This window comes from Typopeltis vanoorti, chromosome 6, assembly GCF_054136105.1.
Source record: "Typopeltis vanoorti isolate ZY-2024b chromosome 6, IOZ_Tvanoo_1.0, whole genome shotgun sequence".
In the NCBI taxonomy this organism is placed as follows: domain Eukaryota; kingdom Metazoa; phylum Arthropoda; class Arachnida; order Uropygi; family Thelyphonidae; genus Typopeltis; species Typopeltis vanoorti.
Genome location: NC_143554.1, coordinates 92,059,566 through 92,080,961, shown reverse-complemented (window position 1 = coordinate 92,080,961; position 21,396 = coordinate 92,059,566). Strand labels below are relative to the sequence as shown.

The 21,396-nt window shown below is 37.1% G+C and overlaps 1 protein-coding gene across 1 annotated transcript in view; it reads right to left on the bottom strand.

Moving 5' to 3' along the window:
- LOC150105706 (medium-chain acyl-CoA ligase ACSF2, mitochondrial-like) overlaps nucleotides 1-21,396 on the bottom strand; it is a 140,853-nt gene that overhangs the window by 96,052 nt on the left and 23,405 nt on the right. The window contains exon 2 of the mRNA XM_090395023.1: nucleotides 7,850-7,894. Coding sequence (XP_090251149.1) covers nucleotides 7,850-7,894 — 45 coding nt within the window. The remainder of the gene's footprint in view (nucleotides 1-7,849; nucleotides 7,895-21,396) is intronic.

Sequence of the window (21,396 nt, the reverse complement as noted above, 5' to 3'; positions counted from 1 at the left end):
TGCATTACTAGGGATGCACATTCCCCTGACTGCAGGATTTCACAGTTAATATTTATTCTTATTATCATGAAGTCACTCATTGTGGGAGATTTCACTCAGTCAATAAAATATCTATCACACTGAACCTTAAACACTCCTAGCATTTTCTGCCATTTTAAATGTTCCTATGACATCCAACTATTAAAATATCTTGGTTCAACCAGGACCTAGTGTCTCATCTTAGAGACACTGGTCTGTACAGAATGTCAGAAATCCTTTACAGCCTCTATAGGACTTGGTGTTGTGTTTGCTGCCATGCAAAACATCCTACTACTGTTAATGCTGAAATTTTCAGTGAACATGCAATGGCACAATGGACTGCTGAAGAGGAATATCAGCAGCATGAGGCTTCATTAACCACCTTACCGGCCGTTATGGATCAAATACGCATCCGCATACGCTTCGTATCCATCCTATATTTCATTGTTGTAACAATGGTATTATAATTTTAATAAGCACTTCGCATCCATGATAACGTGAACGTCTATAGATGTCTTGGCCGGTGGCGTGGTTAACTAAGGAAGGAAGGAACAGCCCACATTAATGAAGTTTTGCAGACGTTCTGTCCAAACAAAACAATAGAAGCAGTTAGATCACATTGTAAATTACCATCCTATACAGTGAATTAGTTACATGAATATGGATATCTATGTTAGAAGATCCCACCTGAGCAGATGATACCTCTGTACCTCCTGCCCATGTTTCCAGTCACCATCTCAGAAGAGTAGGAACAATACAACTCCATCCTTTCAAGAACATCTTACATCTTGGTATCCTTGAGTAATATTCTAATAATTATCTATTATGATTCAGCTTGGTTGTAATATTCTATTAATAATAATAAATAATATTCTACTAAGTGGAAATAGATTCTGCCAGACAACATCTTTTTTCCACTTAGTAGAATATCATCCTACATTATCTGTTCAATCTGAAAGAAATCATCTTGATGACCAAATGCAGGCATTGTACAAGAAGATCAGAAGTATTTGTACTAGAATTACTGGATGGAGCATCTTCTTCTTCTCCTCCAAAGCATATCTACCTGATTTAATCCTTCCTTCTATCACAAGAGAGAGAGAGAGAGATAGAACTTCTATCGCTTCTTTTTCACTCTAGAACTTTTCTATCCATCTTCCTTTCATAAAATAAAGCCTTTTCTTTCAGCTGCTTCATTATCTGATGACCAGCATTACTGTTGCTGAGCTTCAGCAGGTCCCTCTGCCTGTATTACAAGACCTCAGTGATTTACTATTGTATTTTCTCCAGTCAAGAACAGTGTTCATTTCAAAAAAGAGAATGATGCATCTACACCTTCCAATTACATCCAATTACCGTTGATTCTCTATAGCTTTTTCGTAAAGTGTTTGCTGAACATCTTCAAATCGTACATCAAGCATGATTTTAGGCAGAGGGCTCTGTTCTCTATTTCCTCTGAATTCCAATGCAAACTTTGATCTCTCTCTCTCTCTTTATGGCATCCCTGGACCCCCAGAAGGCCTCTGATAGTTTCTCCCTTTGAGGATGTTCAGAAGATTTCTCACCTATGTATTGGACCCTGCAAAATTCCCTATTATCCTGAGCTTCAGATTGATGTCTCTCCCACCACTAAGGGATGTGTGTGCCAAGGAGACTGTCTCCTGTTTTCTTCAGTTATGTCATCAATGAGTTTCTTTGCTCTCTCTTCAAAGCCATACTGGCTACTCACTTGACACTACTATCAGTGAATGCTAGGACATTCACTGATGATCTTATGCTCATGGCCCTCTGCTAGAGGCTTGCAGGAATTTGTCAACCAAGCAATTTACCTCTTTCAAGGTATGCTTAAATATCAACGTTACAAAGCGAAATATACTTTCCTTTTGTGCCCTCAGGTGGAGAAAAGAAATCAAAGACTGAATTTTCCCTGTGTGGCATGTCCTTGCATCCTGTCTCAGTTCTGGAGGAGTAGCAATACCTTGATGTTCTCTTCTGACAGACTGCTCCTCTTTTTCACCTACTTTAGAATGTTTTTTCTCTCTCTCTCTTTGTTTCAAAAAAAAAAAAAAGTCCCACTTAACCTCAAAAGCATTATTTATTATTAATTCTTAATTACTTCATTCTTCCTAGATAATGTCATAGGTTAATCATAGATAAAGTCTCTTATGCTCTCAGTACAGTTTTGGCACTGGTGGCATTTTTCCATGCACCTGTAAAACATGAAGGTCTTGGGATTTCCTTATTGTGATAGTGCCTAGGTTATCTTTATCCAGATTAAATAAATTTTCCCTCTCTACTTCAGAATTAGTCTTTCTACCTCTAGGATTTCCTTCAAATCCTAGAGGTAAAGGATTTCATGTATTGAGGATGATTATCAACATACCTCTGGATGGGTCAAGTCAAGGAGATGACTCAAATGCTGCACCATTCAGTACAGAACTGCATTACAAGAATCCAAATGTGTTCCTCAACATCAGTGGATGGGACTTGCCTCCTGTCAAGATTTGAAGATTTGAATATATAGATTAATCAAAACAAGAATCAAAGCTCTGCTGAATCAGAGAAACGATGACATGAACAGCAGAGTAGGCTAACAGAGTACAGAAACTTTTGCTCATGTTCAATGTTGTTACTGCACACATGGAGTAAGCATTCAGAAAACACAATACAACAGTGAGGATTATAGAGTACAGGTTAAAGAACCGTGGTTGGATAACACTAGTAGAACCTCACTATCAGACTAACATAGGCCTGAGAAAGCCTGACATTATAGTAAAGCAAGGAGATGAATTGTTCATTATCGATATACAAGTTATGGGTGCTGGGTGAGCACTCACTACACTTCATCTTGAGAAGGCTGCCTGTTGTGCTGAAAACCAAGATCTGTTGTGGCTACTTCAAGAAAAATGCCATAGCATACCAAAATTTACCTCTTGAATATATTCTTTAGAGACATGTCAGAAAAATTATATGGACTTACTAAGCTTTGCAGTACAAAAAACACCAAGAGATGAAAAAATAAATTAATTTATTGAACTTACTAATGAACTTTATATGAACTTATTAATATTACTATAGACCTAGTAATGTGAAAGGCAGTAAGAAGGAAATATTTAGACAAATTGGTCTAGCTAATAAGAAAAGTGTGATCATTATGGGCAATTTCAACTATGGTAATATAGCATCAGGAACCAAAGAAAATGAATTTCTTGAATTTTTAAGAGATAACTACCTTAAGCAGTACTTGACAGAGGCCACATGTAGATTGAGGGTCTTGAATTTGATTATCTCATCAGAAGATACTGCTGTAAATAAAGTGTCACATCTTCCTCCAGTTGATGAAAGTGACATGAAGTGATCACTTGCATGGTGGCTAGCCATATCAGGTGATTATGGCAAACTCAGGAAACAGCTTACAGCAATATCATGGAATAAGGAATTGCAAGGGAAAGAAATCAATGCTGCTTTGTCTCTACTTAGGAAGTATCTGGCATAGGCAATGACTAATTGTATTCCAAAGGTCAGGAGATTAAATAAGGTAAGTGTAAAATGGATGACTGAAGAGGTGAAACATGCAATCTGGAAGAAAAAGGCATTGTGAAGGCAGCACAAGATGAGTGGAGATAATCAGTTACATGAGTACAAAAAGCAGGCAGGGAAGGTGACCAATTTAGTAAGGGTAGCAAAAATGTAGTATGAGCAGCAGTTAACAAATGATGCTAAAAGAAATCCTAGGGAATTTTTTAAATATGTGGCCAGTAGAAGGAAGAATGATTATGGGAAGATGATGTTGGTCGGTGATAATGGGAGAATGATAAACATTAAAGAGGATATAGTAGAAGTGTTTAATGAGCAGTTCATTAAAGCATTCCATCCTTGTGATTGTAACATGTAGAACCTGAGAGCAATGGAAATGGGGGAGGACCACTGATGGTCAGTGAGCAGGAAGTATATGAGGGATTGAGTAAACTTGATGTCAATAGGTTGTTTGATGGTATATCACTGCATTAATGTACATTTTTAACACGAGTCTTAGATCAGCCCAGATCCCAAAGGATTATAAGATGGCAAAATTGTTCTGCTTCATAAAGGGGGGTGATAACACACTAAGGCTTCAAATTATAGACCAATATGCTTGTCTGGAGTTGTGGTCAAGGTGTTGGAGAAGCTAGTGAGGACAAGGATTCAGAATTGGATGGACAGCAGCAGAATTCTCTTTAATGAACAGCATGGGTTTGCTAAAGGAATATCGTGTTTTAGCAATTGATTACTTATTATAACAAGGTGACGAATACAATGAACAAGTGGGATGCATATATAGTGGTATATTTAGATTTTGCAAAGGCTTTCAATAGACTGCCACGTGACAAACTAGTAGTTAAATTTGGAACAGATGGGGGTTGGATAATAGATTAGTGCACTGGATTGGAGATTGGCTGACTGATAGGTCTCAGCAGGTTGTGTATGGAGGATGATATCCCAGAAGAGAAAAGTCAGTAGTGGCATGCCCCAGTGGCCTGTTTTGGGACTACAAGTATTGTTGTTTAATTTGTATGTAGATGATATTGGAAAGGGCTTAAATGGTGATGTACAGTTGTTTGCAGATGATGCAAGGTTATAGCTTTGCAAGAGGACCTAAATAGACTGTCTAAATGGGTGAGTGTGTGGAGATATCAGTTTAATGTTGCAAAGTGTAAGGTTTTAAAATTTGGGAAGCAAAGATCAGATGCAGAGGTACAGGATTGGTGGGAATATTTTAGAGGATATGTTGGAGATGAAAGATTTGGGAGTTATGGTGGATATGGACTTGAAATTTCGTGGATATTTTGCTAAAACTGTGAGGACAACACAGCGGATTATGGGAATGATGCAGAGAACTGGCATGTAAAAGTAAGGATGTTTCGATTCCATTGTACAAGACTTTGATCATGCCACATATGGATTACTGTGCACAGATTTGGTCGCCAGATTTTCAAAAGAATAATGAGATGTTTGAGAGGTTTCAGAGTCGATTGACTAAGCTGGTTTCTGATCTCTGGAATGTGAGGACAGATTGAGAGAATGCAAATTGAGAGAATGCAAAGAAAGACATGATCGAGACATAAGTTGGTAAGGAGTAATTACCAGATTAGTGTGGATGAGATTTTTCATAGAATATATGGAGATGGGGGGGGGGAAATGAGAGACCATTCTTGGAAGTTGTATAAATGAGCAAGGGAGTGAGGAGTAGATTTTTTGTATGGAGAGTGGTAAGTGATTAGAATGCATTGCCTGAGAGTGTGTAGTGAGTGCAGGGACAGTGAATGCATTTAAGTCAAGGCATGTCTTGGGAGGTTCCATGATGAGTCTCTTGATAAAAATAATAATATATATCATATTACAATTTGGTAACTCATATTTACACAAAAATTTATTGTATCTCAATAGTCCTGTGAATCCATACACCAAGCAATTCACTAGCTAGCCAATACTCATCTTTTGGTCTGAATTGGATTGTAAAGGTTTCTTAATAGGCTTGCATGGTTTAAGTTTCATTCCTAACAGATGTTTCCAAAATGTTGACAAATTTTTGAACAAGCAGTGGTGTGGAGTCCTGCCACTCTTAGCAAGTTGTTTTGATTATTTGAACCTATTTTTCAGAACAAGCATTTTATAATACTGCATTTGCCTTATGGTTATTAAGTAATGTTAACATAATTCACTTTTCATGTACTTTTTTTTCTTATGGTTGAATATCTCAGATATCCTACATTTTCTCTTACCATGAAGAGTGAATTCATGTACTTCAGTATTATTATTACATGGTACCTTCAAGGATTCATCACAAAAGAGCACTCTAGTTCACTGTACACAACTCACTCTCTCTCCTACTTAATTGTCCAGCTACTACTATCATCAACACACATCACCATCTACCACCTACTACTACTACCACCACCACCAACAGCATTTTATTGTGTGTAAATTGCATGCGCTATCATTGCCAATTTGCCTGTATGCACAAAGAAAAACCCAAGATTCTGGGAGAAAAAAAACCCTGCTACATTATGAGCCATTTCAAGACAGATAATGTTGTTTATCCCTTTTTTCTTGACTTTCACTTCTCTGCCCTCTCATATCTCTTATGCTCACCTTTCCCAAATGAAATCAAAACTGACACACACACATCCTCCAAATTCTATTGTTAAACCTAAAACTCCACTCTCATGTTCCTCAATTACATATTGTCTCAAAGAGTGATCCCTCAGCATATCAAGAAAATCACTTTCCTTATTTTCGCATGTTGATTTCACCTTCCTCTATATATGGCAATTAATTCTCTTTGCACTGTTAAACTAATTTGTCAACATTTTGTTGTTATGCTCTTTCACAATGCCAGGCCTACAGATGCACATTAAATATGTTATCTTACTTTTCTTCTGCTTGCATCACATACTCTCATATCCAGTGTCCACCAACACCAACACATTCATTGGTAATCAAGCGATATCGCGTGATGCGACTTCTCACCTGGTGGCCGATCACGCGTTATCGCGGGGACGTTGCTATCAAATAAAAAAAATTTGGCCACCACACGAAATTCCAATTTTCAGCTTGGCAATGAACGTGTTAACAAACACATCCCCCCCACTCTTGTTTATCTTTTCAGCATATACAAGTCTATTCTATCTCTGTCCTTAATAGAATAGACTTGTATATGCTGTGCAACCAAGATGTTTCACTCAGTCATGTTTCACTAATGCCAATTAATCTTAGCCAATCGAATTTATCAAGGCCAACATTTTTACATTATTATTACTATTACTGTATAGATAACACGCACGTTATCTATTCAAAAAAGTCTAAATTTGTTAAAAATGAACATGTGCGGTATACATTTGAAAGGTATGAGAGGTAAATCAAATGTAATAACAAAACTAAGATAGAAGTAGTACTTCATATTTATTGAACATTACACTATTCAAATCCAAAATTTCTTCAGACTCAATATTGAAAGAATCAATTGCATTAAAAATTTCATTTGGTTTTTCTTCAGCTTCATAATCATTGTTACCGGACACTACCGCATTCCCTTGTGCTTTAATGAAACCGTTTCTAACACAGTTTTCACTTACAGCAGACCAACTTTCTACAATCCACGTAACTATATCTTTATATGAAGTTCTTTTCATCTGCCCTATTTTGTTATATTCATGGATGCCATTCATTATCCAGTCTTCCCACTTTGTCTCTGAATGGTTTATTTACTGCAAGATCAAGAGGTTGGAGTTTTTTTTTGTTAAACTACCTGGAATGAAGGCCAATTTGGAATACTTACTTAAAATTGTTTTAACTTCTGCTGTCGTGTGTGCCCTACACGAATCCAACACTAACAAAAGATTTTGGGTTGAAAAATGCCATTTTTCTCTTTCGCCACACATTCTCCAACCAAAATGTCATAACCTCGGAAATTATCCAACCTTAGCAGTAACAATAATATCTTTGGAATCACAACCTTTTGGAACAGTCTTTCTTTTGAAAATCACCATCGGTAGCAGTTTGGAACCATCTGCAGTTACAGAGAGAACCACAGTTAAGTTAGACCTTTCGTGCTCTGTTGTAGCAACTGAAACCCTTCAGATTCACAGTCCTAGAACTAGGCATGTCAAAACTTACGGGAATGTCATCCATATTCCCTAAGTGACAAGCATCAACCCCCCACACAAGTTCTCAGAAACAAAAGAAATTTAGTTATTTCATTTGTTTCTGAAATTTTTTTTTTATTATATATCCCATATTAATAGAAAATTATGGCAATTAATTAGCTTGCACAAAACAATATCCTACTTACGGTCTTTCTTCAGACATCGTAATCACAGTATTCAAATCTGGAAACCTAATTAAATTAAAAAAAAAAGGAATTTCTTAGTATATTAGAAGTGAACTTTAAAAACTATGCTTCACTTTCAAAATTTCAGCTTCATTGAAATTGAAAGAAATATACTACTGCAAATATCTTTTAATGTGTAACTGGCTGACAGTATTTTTATTTCAGTAATAATTACATTTTTTCTTTATTTTCCTTTTATATTTTCTTGCTCGTAAGGCAAGTGTAGTGGCGGTGTGTAAGAAGCTCTGGATTCAGATAAGTTATTCTTGAAATAATTAATTGTATATGAGTGATTGTTTGAGTAAGAGCTGCTATAAAAATTGTGTGCTACTAGTATTATTAGTGTGTGGGATATTTTACCTAAACTTAATTACAAATTCATTGTTATTAGACCTTAGAGTAGTAACCGGCAGAGGAAAGATTGCAGCAGCTTTGTCATTGCATGACTTTAACTTAAACTTCAGTTGTTTCGTGAAGTGCAAAGTGTGCTACATGTTTTCTTTTGATTACATAGATGATTTATGGACATATAGGACAGATAGAAGGAGGGTGCATGCTAAGTGTGAGCTAAACGAGAATTTGAAGACAGAAAGTGTTAATAACAAGAATATTACGGAAGAATGAGTGCCCGTTCAAAATAGAACGATGGTGTGAAAGAAAGGCAAAAAATTATTAAAAAATCATTGAAAAAGAAACGAGTGATTTGAAAACCATAATGGATGATAAAAAGGATGAAAGCAAGGCAAATGTGGCAGAAGGCAACAAAATGAGAGAGAACGAAAGAAACTGAAAATAACGTGACGAAAGGTTCGAAAGTTGGAAAAATCAAAAGAATGAATGAGACCGGAAATAGTGCAATGCAAGGTTCGAAAGTGGGAAAAATCAAAAGAACGAATGATAGTAAAAGTTGGACGCATGGACTGAAAGTATGGAAACACAAAATTATGAATGAGAGTGAAAGTGTGAAGCAGGGGTCAAGAGTTCAAAATTTAGAAAGATTGAATGATAGAGAGAATGTGATGCAAGATTCGAAAGTTGAATTGGGTTGGATGAGGCAAGAGATGAAAATGGATGCAGAGTGAAATTAAAATTCGGATGAAAACGATTAAAACAAATCATGTAGGTACAAAAAAGTTAACGAAAGACGAGCGAGTGGCGTTGTATGGCGACTCCATTATTAAAGGTGTACTGGATGAGAGGATGCACAAGGTATGTTTCACAGGTGGTAAAATGAGTAGAGGATATGAGGCGGGAGCGAGCAAAAGAGTTGATAGTTTTAATAGGTACAAATGACTTGACAGAGGAAAAGAACAATAGGTACAAATGACTTGACAGAGGAAAAGAACATGTCAGAATAGATATCAGGAGGCTGCTTAGACAGATAAAAGATAATAGTGTGACAGAAAAAGGATAGTAAGTGTGTTGCCTAGGTATGACTGTGGTGAGATGAGGCGGAGAGCAAGGATTATGAATGATTTGGCTGAAATGTATGAGGAGAGGGGGAGTACAGTTTATTAATGTGTGGAATCAGTTTCAAGGATGAAGTGAACTATATAAGAGAGATGGAATGCATTTGAGTGGTTTTCGTGTGAGTCACTTAGAGAGACTGCTGCTGGAAGGTAGAGAAGTGATGTGGAAGAGCAGGAGAGTAAGACAGGAGAGATTGAAGAGGTGGTTATGAATGAGGAAGTAAGTGGTATGAGTATGGAAAATGAGAGAATGGGTGTGCAAGAGGAACAGGGAGGCTCAGGGTGGACAGGGGTACACAGCGTGAGAAAGGTGGATGCTCCAAGAGAATGTGAGAGCACTTGTAGACAAGAAAGGAATTGGATGACCTGGGATCAAGAGGAAAAAATTTGAAATTGAAAAGGGTTCTAAAATGAATAAGCAGAAAAAGAAATGGTCACAGTCAAACATGGAGAGATCACATCGAATGAGTGGTATCAGTAGAACTAATTGTAGATCCAGGATTGAGCTGTTGTGTTTGTATACAAATGCTAGAAGTGTTAGAAACAAAGCAGATGAAATGGTTGCACAAATTAAATCTGTTCACTCAAATATTGTTGGAATAAGTGAGACATGGTTAGATGAGGACGACATGCTCACAGGAATAGAGATGGAAGGTATGATATATTTTGTGAGGACAGAAGGAGTAAAAAGGGAGGGGGAGTGCTGTTAATGACAGAGAAAGAGTTGTGTCCATACAAAGTCGAGATGCAAGAGGGAAATAATGCCAGTGGTTTTGAGGCAGTATGGTGTGAGATAGAGGTGAATGGAATGAAATACTTGGTTGGATGTTGTTATAGACCAGGAAATGTGGATGGTAGTGACTATGAAATGAAAAATCAAATTAGCCAAGCAAATAAGGAAAGAGTGATCATTTTGGGTAATTTTAATTATGACAATATAGACTGTAATGATGAGATAGCAACTAGAAGTAAAGAAAATGAGTTTCTTGAGTTTTTGAGGGATCACTACTCAGACAGTATGTAACAGAGGGCAAGCAAGGATTAGGGTTCTTGGATTTGGTCATCTCATCGGAGGATTTAATCATAAATGAGGTGTCAAATCACCGACCAATTGGTGAGAGTGACCATGAAGTAATTACCTGGGTGGTTGCCAGCAACGTGAGGATCTCTGTAAGAAAAAGGTATATCTGGAATTACAAGGGGGCGGGGTGATTATGAAGAGCTCAGGAGACAGCTTGCAGGTGTAGCATGGAATGAGGAGTTAGCTGGAAAAGAGATCAATGCAGCTTGGGGGATTTTCAAAAACTATCTAGTAGATGCAATGTCTAAATATATTCCAAGGGTGAGGAAGATAAATAAGGTAGGTGTGAAATGGATGAATAAAGAGATTAAGCATGCGATACAGAGAAAAAGGGCATTATGGAGGCACCATAAAAGAAGTGGAAATAACCAATTCCATGAGGACTACAAAGACCAGACAAGGCAGGTGACTTGATTGGTGAGGGTTGCTAAAGTGAGATATGAACAGCCGTTAGCTAATGAAGCCAAAACGAATCCTAAGGAGTTCATTCGATATGTAGCTAGCAAAAGAAAAAATGATTATGGAAGGATAACATTGATTGGAGAAAATGCTAACATTGATTGGAGAAAATATAAAGACAGCTGGTGCGGAAAGTGTAGTGGAGATACTTCATGAGCAGTTCATAAAGTTCTTTCAATCTTGTGAATGTGACTTCATGGAGAGATTGAGAGCAGTTGATGATGGGGAGGAGAGACTGACTGTAAGTGAGCAAGACGTGTATGGGGAGTTGAGCAAACTAGATGTAAATAAGGCTGTGGGACTTGATACTATATCACCATATTCTGAAGGAATGTGCCAGGGAGTTGACACTGGCCTTGACATATTTTTTTAATACGAGTCTAGCACTGGGTCAAGTTCTTAAGGAGTGGAAGGAAGGCAAGATTATGCCACTTCATAAAGGAGGTGATAGAACTCAAGCATCAAACTATAGGCCTGTCTGTGTCAGGTGTTGTAGTTAAGTTGTTGGAGAAGCCTGTGAGAACTAAAATCCAGAAATGGGTTGACAACAACGGTATTATCTTTCATGGATAGCATGGATTTGGTAAAGGGAGGTCATGTTTTAGTAATCTGCTTACTTATTACAATAAGGTGACAGCTTCCTTGGACAAAGGAGAAGGATACATAGTAATATACTTCATCATCATCAATTTCCTGACATGTGCCCTCAAGGGGTGTACAGGATATGATAGTACTACATGAAAAATTTATGTCATTAATAACTTCCTATCTACAATTTTTCTCGAAATCAGTCTGTTACTTGTCAAGACTCCAACATTATCAGATCTTCTATTTCTATCGTCTAAGGCACTTTGTACCGTATCAATCCACCTATATCTTGGTCTTCCTCTGGGTCATTTTCCTGTCAACCTGGCAGAGAACACTTGTTTTGCTAATCTTTCCTCGCCCATTCTGTTCAAGTGACCATTAGCTCTGCTAACGCATTCCTGGATGCTGACAATGTCAAGTTCTTTCCTAATATCCTCGTTTTTAATATGATATTGCCATTGATGCCATCTGTTCAGCTCTAATCTTTCTCAGGCCTCTCATATCTGTGGTCTCTAGTCTTTGGTCAAGTGTTTTACTTCTGACCCAGCTCTCAGATCCATAAGTTAAAACTGGTTTGAACACTGTCTTGTATACAGCTAATTTAGTGTTCCAACTAATTTCTCTGTTATTCCACATGAATTTATTCAATTGACTTCCTACCATACCAGCCTTGTTGATTCTGTTGTCTATTTCTATATTTAATTTACCATCTTCACTAAAAATCGTGCCTAAGTAGCTGAAACGTTTTACTTGTTCCACAGGTTCCCCATTCACAACGCAGTTGACATTTTCAACAATTCTACCTATTTTCATTGTCTTTGTCTTTTTAATGCTCACCTTCATACCATATCTATTACAACATTTATTCAATTAAGTCAGGGAATCTTGCAAACTTGTCGCGGTTTTATTTAGAAGACATCGTCCGTATAACAAAGAGCTGACATTAACATCTCCAATTCTGATATCATGTTTAATACCACTTTCCTTCATAATGTGATCCATATAGATAATGAATAACAGAGGGGGATAATGTACATCCTTGTCTCACACCAGATTTAACATTAAACCATCTTCCTGTACTTCCTTCAATTCTAACTGCTGACTTACAACTCAAATACAGACTAAGTATTGCTTGATATAATGCCCCATTGACACCATATAACTATAGCGTATTGAATAGCTTCTCTCTTGGCACCTTGTTATATGCCTTTTCCAGATCGACAAAACTTAAATACAGATCTTTGTTATATTCCCATGCTTTCTAAACTATTTGTCGTAAAGTGAAGATCTGATCCTGCCAGCCTCTATTTGGCCTGAATCCAGCTTGTTCTTCACCAAGCTTTTCTTCCACAATTCTTCTCAACCGTTTCTCAAGTATACTTGCATAGATCTTGCCAGGAACACTCAGTAGGGAAATACCTCTGTAATTCTCACATTCAGTTTTATTTCCCTTTTTATATATGGGTACTATTAGAGCTCTACTCCAATCATTGGGAATTCGTCCTTCTGTCCAGGCTTTCTGAACTATGCAGTGCACCACTGTATGACTTTTATACCACAATATTTCAGCATTTCTGGTCGAATATCATCTACTCCTGCTGCCTTTCCACATTTCAAGCCTTTGATGGCTTTTTCTACTTCAAGTATGGATATGTATTCCTGACTGTATGCCTGTTGAGTGTTTTTTACCACTGTGCTATCACTGCTTGTTTCATTTAGCAATTTTTCGAAGTAATTACTCCATACTTCAAGGATATCTTTTTCTCCTGTTTTCATGTCACCTTTATCATCTCTAACTCCTTTTACAGCACTCTTTCCTCCATTCCTAAGCTTCTTCAACAACCTCCAGAATATCTTACCACCATCTTGATATTTATTTTCTATGTTCTGCCAAAGTCCTCCCATGACAGCTAGTTTTACAGTGTTTCACTTTCTTACATTTGTCTCTGTATTCTCTAAGAGCAAAAGCTGACTTATTTACCAGGAACTTTTGATATGCTTTCTTCTTTTCCTTCACTGCCTCTTTAACTTCCTGTGTCCACCATGGAGTTCTGATTTTTCTATCCTTGCAGACAACCTCACCACATGCCTCTCTGGCTGAATCAAAAAATTCAAGGCTTGCCACTCAATCTCCAAGGTTTGGTTCCTGTTCTCAAACTCTTTCATTTTTTCTTCAATAATATTTGTGTATTTTAGTCTACAATTCACATCTGAGAGCTGCTCAACTTTTATTCGCTTTAAAACTTTCTTACATGTTATTCCTTGCAATATGAAATTCAATTTTATCCTGCTCAAGACTAAATAGTAATTGCTTCCAATTTCAAATCCTCTGAACACTCTGGTGTCCTGCACCAGGGAGAAAACATCACTATCAACAATAACATAATCAATGAGACTTTTCTTATTCCTTGCCTCCTCTCTCCATGTGAATTTGTGCACATTTTTATGTTGGAACATGGTGTTAGTAATAACCAGTTCATGTCCTGAGCAGAAATCCAACAGGTATTTGCCATTATTATTAGCTTTGCTCTTTTCTCCAAATTTTCCCAAAATATTTTTGTATGTCTGACAATCATTTCCTACTCTGCTATTTAGATCCCCAACAAGGACCAACTTTTGCTTTTTCATTGTGTCAGTTGCTTTTTCTAAAGCATCAAAAAATTCCTCCACTTCTACCTTAGTAGAACCTTCTGTGGGACCATAGGCACAAATAAGTCTCATTGTCCAATTCCCCATTCTGATATTTGCACACATCACTCTATTTGAGACTGCCTGCCATTCAAGAAGATTAGTCTCGTATTTTGTATTGAATACTATGGCTACTCCTTCTTTTGCTTGATTGTCATTTCCTGAGTATAACATTTTGTATTTATTGCTCAAAAAAGATCTCACCAGTTTTTATCTTTTTTGTTTCAGTCACCCTTATTATGTCGATCTGGTACATATCTAATTCTTCAGCTAGCTTCATTTGTTTGTCATTCAGGCTTCTTATGTTGACAGTACTGATCTTTAACTCTGTTGATGTTGAGTTGAGGGTGTGCTTTCAGATTTGTTCCAGTAGCTGACTTTTCGCTGTTCAACCTGGTTCACTGGTGCATTGGATTGGAGAATGACTATCTGATAGGTATCAACAAGTTCTGTATGGGGGTGGGAGTGATATCCAGGAAAAGTAAAGTCACTAGCGGCATGCCTCAGGGATCTGTTTTAGGGCCATTACTGTTTAACTTGTATATTAATGATATGGGCAAAAATTTGGATGGAGATATTCAGTAGTTGTTTGCAGATGATGCAAGTTGGGATAAACCATGAAGAGCAGAGAAGATGTTGTGGCCTTACAAGAAGACTTAAATAAATTGAGTGTTGGGGACAGGGGAATGGGGACGTGAGTTAAATGTTGCAAAATGTAAGGTTTTAAAATTTGGAAAACAAAGATGGGATGCAGAGTTTATGCTTGTTATGGATATATTGTTGTAGGTGGAGGAAATAAGAGGTATGGGGGTGATTGTGGATAAGGATCTGAAATATAGGGGACACATAGCTAAAATTGTGAAAACAACACAAAGGTTTCTGGGAATGATGCAGAGGACACTGACTTGTAGAAGTAGGGAGATTCTTGTTCCATTGTATAAGGCTTTGATTAGGCTACACATAGACTATTGTACCCAGATTTGGTCACCTGGTTTTCAAAAGGATGAAGAAATGTTGGAACGGGTCCAGAGGCAACTTACTAAGGTAGTTTCTAATCTCTGGAATGTCAAGTATGAGGAAAGATTGAGGAGATGCAATTTGTAGGGTCTGGTGGACAGGAGGAAGAGGGGAGATATGATAGAGACCTACAAGTTAGTAAGGTGTTGTTATAGTATCAGTGCTGGAGAGGTTTTATAGAAAATAGTGGCAATTCAGGGGAGAACCAGAGGTCATCCCTGGAAACTGTATAAAGAGGGTGTGAGTAGGAGAGTGAGAAGCAGGTTTTTTTTTCATGCAGAGTTGCGAATGATTGGAATGCCTTGCCTGAGAGAGAGTGGTGTCTGCAGAGAATTTGAGTGTGTTCAAAGCACGGTATGATGAGCTGTGTGTATGATAAAAAGACCTTCCAGATGAGTCTTTGACTCCATGGGGTCTTGGGTAATAATAATAATAATGAAGCATATCTATTCTAATTCTGTTCATGCAATGTTTGTAAATATATAAACCTATCAATCACACAATTCATTACCATACCAAACTGTCACTTTTACCAAGTTATGAACTAATAATTAAACCATTAAATTATGAACTGATAATTTATCCATTCATACAGAAAAGAAATTATAGAGCAACTTTCATAATACAGATTTATTTTGACTACCTTAACAAAAGGCATAAAAATAATATATTCCGAGGTAAAATCTTTATTCAGTTAATCTATTTCAATATTCAAAAGTAGTGCACACAAATAGCCTTGTTTTTAAGCTTCATGAAGTGGGATATTAATAGAAAGCCTAGTAAAGAATGTAACAAATGGCTGACAGAAGATAGCATATAGGGAAGACATGTTAGGTAGTGACCTTAATTCATATGAAATTCAAACCCTCTAACAAGTAACATTTGTTATTACTGATTTTGGGTTTAGTTCTGAGCTTACTACTGCTGTCATATGCCACAACTGCAATGATCACTGTGATTGTCTGTTAATCATCAAAGCTTAAATAAAATGATAATTATATTTCTTTTGTATACTTTTAAATATGATTTAAAATTTTTTTTTTTTTTTTTTTTTTGAGGACAGTTCTTATATTCATAGCTTTTCTAAAAAAAACCGAAGTGTATCAGTGTATCAACTCTTGTCAATGCCATTTAGCTGAAAGAGAAGCACCACATTCAGAAATTAAAACACACACACACACACACACACACACACCTATGCAGTGCTAATTTCCTTACAGTAATGATCTTGAGGGGTGGGGAAGATTAGCTGTGTTCTCCTACCAGGATCTCGGCTGACTACCCATCAGTCATGCTTGTAGCATGTTGAACACAGTTAAGCCTGGGATGGATTTCCTTGGTGGGCTGGCAACCTACAACATGGTCAAAAACCATGATGGAACTGATATAGATGGCAGTGCCAATATTTCAATGAAGTCTGGAGGGCCATACCCAGGAAGTCTTAGTATCATGCCCCCACATGGACCCCCCCCTGTGCAGAAAACATGGTGTCATAATGAGCCATGGCAAAGTTCATACTGAGCAAACAGCTGGCAGAAAGCTATAAAATGCATCTTCCAAGATGTTATTTGGCCACAACCCCTCCACTACAATGCCAAGAAGAAGAAAGGCCGTAAAGCCCATGTCCGGAATGGGCAAACACTGGATATGATTAAATTTCCCTAACTATATGACTACTCTGATAAACCATTTATGGAGAAAAGAGCACGATGTAGTGGAGAAGCTTTTCTGAAATAATAAGCAATATTGGAATAGCCCAAAGAATTCATGAATATAACAGTAATCAATACAATCCTGTTTTCCTCTATATAGGAACATTTAATTGCTGAACACTTAAAGAAGAGGAAAACCTCACCATCTTACAGCAAGAACTAAAACATTAAATGAGACATCATAGGTTTAAGTGAAGTTCGCAGGCAAGATGAACATTTAATAAAACTAAAAAATGGAGACTACTTATACTATTATGGGAAAACTAAAGGACAATACGGAGTTGGATTTCTAATTAAGAAAACAATTGCACACCTTATAGAAGAATTTAATTATACAGATGAAAGAATAATAGAAATCACACTTAAAATAAACTGGAAACTTAAAATCAGGATCATCCAAATATATGCTCCCACTTCATTCCACACTGATGAAGAGATAGAAGCATTTTATGACTCACTGCAGCATACTCTAAACAAAAAAAAATAGCAATCAAAACTTTAATATAGTAATGGGTGATTTTAACACCAAAATATGTCATCCCATTCACCAAACAGACACAATAGGACCATAAGTATATGGTACAAGCAGCAACTCAGGAATGGCTCTTACAGAATTCTATCAGTAAAGCTTTACATTATGAATACATTTTTTAAGAAAGTGATGGAAAATGGACATGGAGAAGTCCAAATGGAGAAATAAAAAATGAAATAGATTATATAGCCAGCCTGGTTGGCCGAGCGGTTAGCGTATCTCAGCCAAAAGGCTGTGGGTTCAAATCCCGCCTGGGCATGGATGTCTATGAAAATACTAGTGGTGGTGAATGTTAGATGGCATTGGTGTAGTTGGTGAACTCAGTGGTGGAGGCAGAATTGTAGAGCAGGTACCCTCCATCGATGAGTCTTTGAACTCCCTGTAGGTGTCACGTAATAATAATAATATACCGTGTAATAATAAAGAAATAGTCCAAGATACCTCAGTACTAAATTAAGTAAAAACAGGAAGTGACCACGACTGGTGAGAGCTAAAATTAAAATAAACCTAAATTGGAAAGAATAAAATGGCTAAACAACAAAAAATCAAGAAGTTTTGACTTAAAACCTATTGAAAACAAGAAGGATTACGAAGAAAAACTCAATCAAAAACTAGACTTAATAAATATATTTGAAGAATAAGACATAAATAAAATAAGCAGAAACCTAATGGAAGTAATAATCTCAGCACCCAATGAATTCAAAAGCAACAAACAACAAAAGGGCCATAAATTTTCAGAGAAAACATATTACAACTACTAAAAAAAGAGACGAAATATGAAATATGAAACAAGACAAAAACTTAATTTCTAAAATAGAATATGCAGAACTATGCAAAACAGCAAGGAAAAAAGATGAGAAATGAAATAAGATTTTATAACACTAAAAAAAATAAAAGAAACAATAAAAATATGAAAATACTAAGAAAACAATATTTTAAATTAAGGGGATATAAAATCCACATTGTTTTAAAACCGAATAAAAAACTCAAAGATTGGAATCAGAGAGTTTCATGCCGAATATAGTAAACTATAAAGAATCGGCGATCACTAGCGTGAGCTAATGCAAGTGACCCTAATACGTAGTACAATATCGGACAACTCGTTGCAAAGGTGGGGAAAGTTCAGATCGCTATTCTTAGGTATTTTCCATAATGTAAAAACACATTTCCTAGGAAATGTATGCTGTTATTACATTATGGAGGGAGGTCACTACCCAGACAGGTTTCAGCCTTTTTTGAGGCTTCATCAGTGAGTAGCTAGAATGGGAGTTAATGTCTTTCATCATCGGCCTTTGGAGTATAAAGATTGCTGAGGGTCAGCAGGTAGTAATAGGGGAGGTTAAAGAAAGATAGAGTAGGATAGTAGTAGGTAAAAAGAGGCCTCAGTCAAACCGTTTAGCTGTATAACCCAGAGGTTGTGGCTAAAAGGTCTGTAAAACATCATCTCCTTACTCCTGTTCTAAAAAAAAAAACTTTGAAATAAACTTTTCTTATATGCACTCGTAAAATACTTTAAATTAACAATTTAACTGACCAGGTGTCTTTGGAGGTCATCTCCTAACACCTGTTTTAGTATAAAACTTAAGCCGGATTTTTTTTTTTTTCAGGAAAATAAGAATGCCTAAGTTTCTTTTGAAACTTCATTTAATTTTATTGAAAACTAACAGATTTTTTTACTTAGATATAAAGATTTTTTTTACTTAGATATAAAGATTATGGTAGGAGGTTTTTTATATATATATATATATATATATATATATAAACAGTAAAAGAACTGGCCAACCTTACACCATGGGAAGAGCAAGATTTGGGGGAAGAATCTGGCCCGAGAGATGCCGCTCACAAAGAGCAGCACCGCCGCGCTGTAAGTCTTCGCAGCCCGGGTTCTCAGATCTGCCCCCTCCTATATGAACTGCAAGAACTCATGAAGAGAGAAAAAGAGAAGGGGAAAAAAAAAAAACAGACAAACAGATATTTCTTTTTAAAGGAAGAGACACGGTATGATTAAGCCCTGTCTCAGGATACAGAGGATAGGAGGTTTGCACCATTTATTTACAAACCTCCCATCTCCTAGTATATGTCTTTCTTGTGCGAAAAACCTAGGGAGGTAGAAATAGATCCCGCTGAGTATTTTGGCTTGTATAGTGTTTTCATCGCTGATTTGGGACTTTTTCTGCACTTTCCAGATGTGATACTTGATTACAATGATGAGAAAAATTGTAAATTTCTGAATTTTCTTGACTGGTGGGGGGAAATTGCAGGTACAAGACCTCCTCTAGTGTAAGCGGCTGGATTCCCAGTACTGCGCCTAATCTTTGCCAGACATATCGAGCAGGGGGGCACAAGTAAAAGAAATGTCCCACCGTTTCAATGCTCTGGCAGACGTCGCAGAAGGGGTCGCACGGTCTTGAATTGTATCGGGACATAACCAGTTTCACCGGTAGCTGACCATAGGCTATTCGCCATGCCAGATCCCGGTGAAATGGCTGTCCCCAGCTATTTCTGATATTTTGAAATAGCGTTTCCATGTTAGTTTCTATATTTGGCGTATCACATCCGGAAAGTTGAAAGAACTCCCAATATCTTGCTTGTGGCTTTAATTTTAGAATTTTCATCCCTTCGGTTTTAAATTTTTTAAGCTGTTGGCATAATAGATAATACCATTCTGGCACAACCTCTGCGCTGGGATCAGCATGTCCCGTGGTCCCGAAGTAGGGGAGAAAATGCCCTAGAAAGTATTTAATTAAGGATCCTGAAATATGGTTAGATTTTAAGGCCTTCCCTATGGTTTTGTGAGTGTTTGCATAGAATAGGCAGTTTAATTTCGGACGTGAGAAACCCCCTTGATTGATTTTGAGTTTTAGATATTCTTTTTTAATCTCATGCTTTCTTCCGTTCCAAAAAAAATCTATTAGTATTTTGTAAAGTTGATCTTCTTGGGTTTTTTTTTATATTAGTAATATTTATTGTATGCATTAGCATGGGGATTATTACTGTTTTCATTATTACTGTTCTTCCGTAAAAGGAGAAATAATTGGGTTTAAAAGGTTTTATTTTCTTTTCGCACTCTTCCCTCAATTTCTTAACAGGCAGTACCAGGCTCGCTGTGAATGGGACACGGGCTGAGTTTGCGGGACTAAACCACAAGGAAGGTTGTTTCTATGGAAATTTCCAAAAATTTTAATTTTGGTCTTTGAAGTATTAACATGAAGACCAAAGACCACTGGCCATGCTGAATTTTTGCAAAATGCCGAAATAAATGTAGATGGACTCAGAATCTCTGAGCATCGCCACTACATCATCAGCATATGCTACAATTTTGCTCTGTCTGGAAACTAGGGGTAGCAGTATTCCTCTAACTGCAGGGGAGTTATCTATTCTTCTTATGAAGGGTTCTAATGTGAGTGAGAAGAGGAGAGGGCTTAGTGGGCAGCCCTGTCTTACCCCCTTTTTAATAGGAACTGGTTCCGAGAGGAACCCGTTGATAGCTATTTGGGTAGAGGCCTTTGTATAGATGTTTTTGATTGTTTGCCTAAGCCTCCAGCCCACACCTATTTTCTGAAGGATGTCCTGCAAGTACATGTGTCTGACGCTGTCGAACGCCTTTTCCAGATCCGTAGAGAGAAGTGCCAAAGGGTAATTTTTATTTTTGGCCAGACGGATTAGATCTCTTGAGAAAAAGAGATTTAATTCCATCGATCTACCCAGTATTCCGTAAACATGGGTGCTTGTTATGATTCTTTCTATACCGCATTTGATGCGGCTGCAGATAATTTTTGCAAATATTCTGTAATCCGAATTAGTTAGGGAGATCGGTCGCCAGCTATCTACCAAGGCGCGATCTCGATCTTTCTTATCGATAAAAATTGTGTAGCTTTTAACGAATTCCTTGGGGATATTTCCCGAAGTGAGGAAATCGTTAAATATTTTGACTAAAACTGGTAGTGCGTAGTCCCGGATAG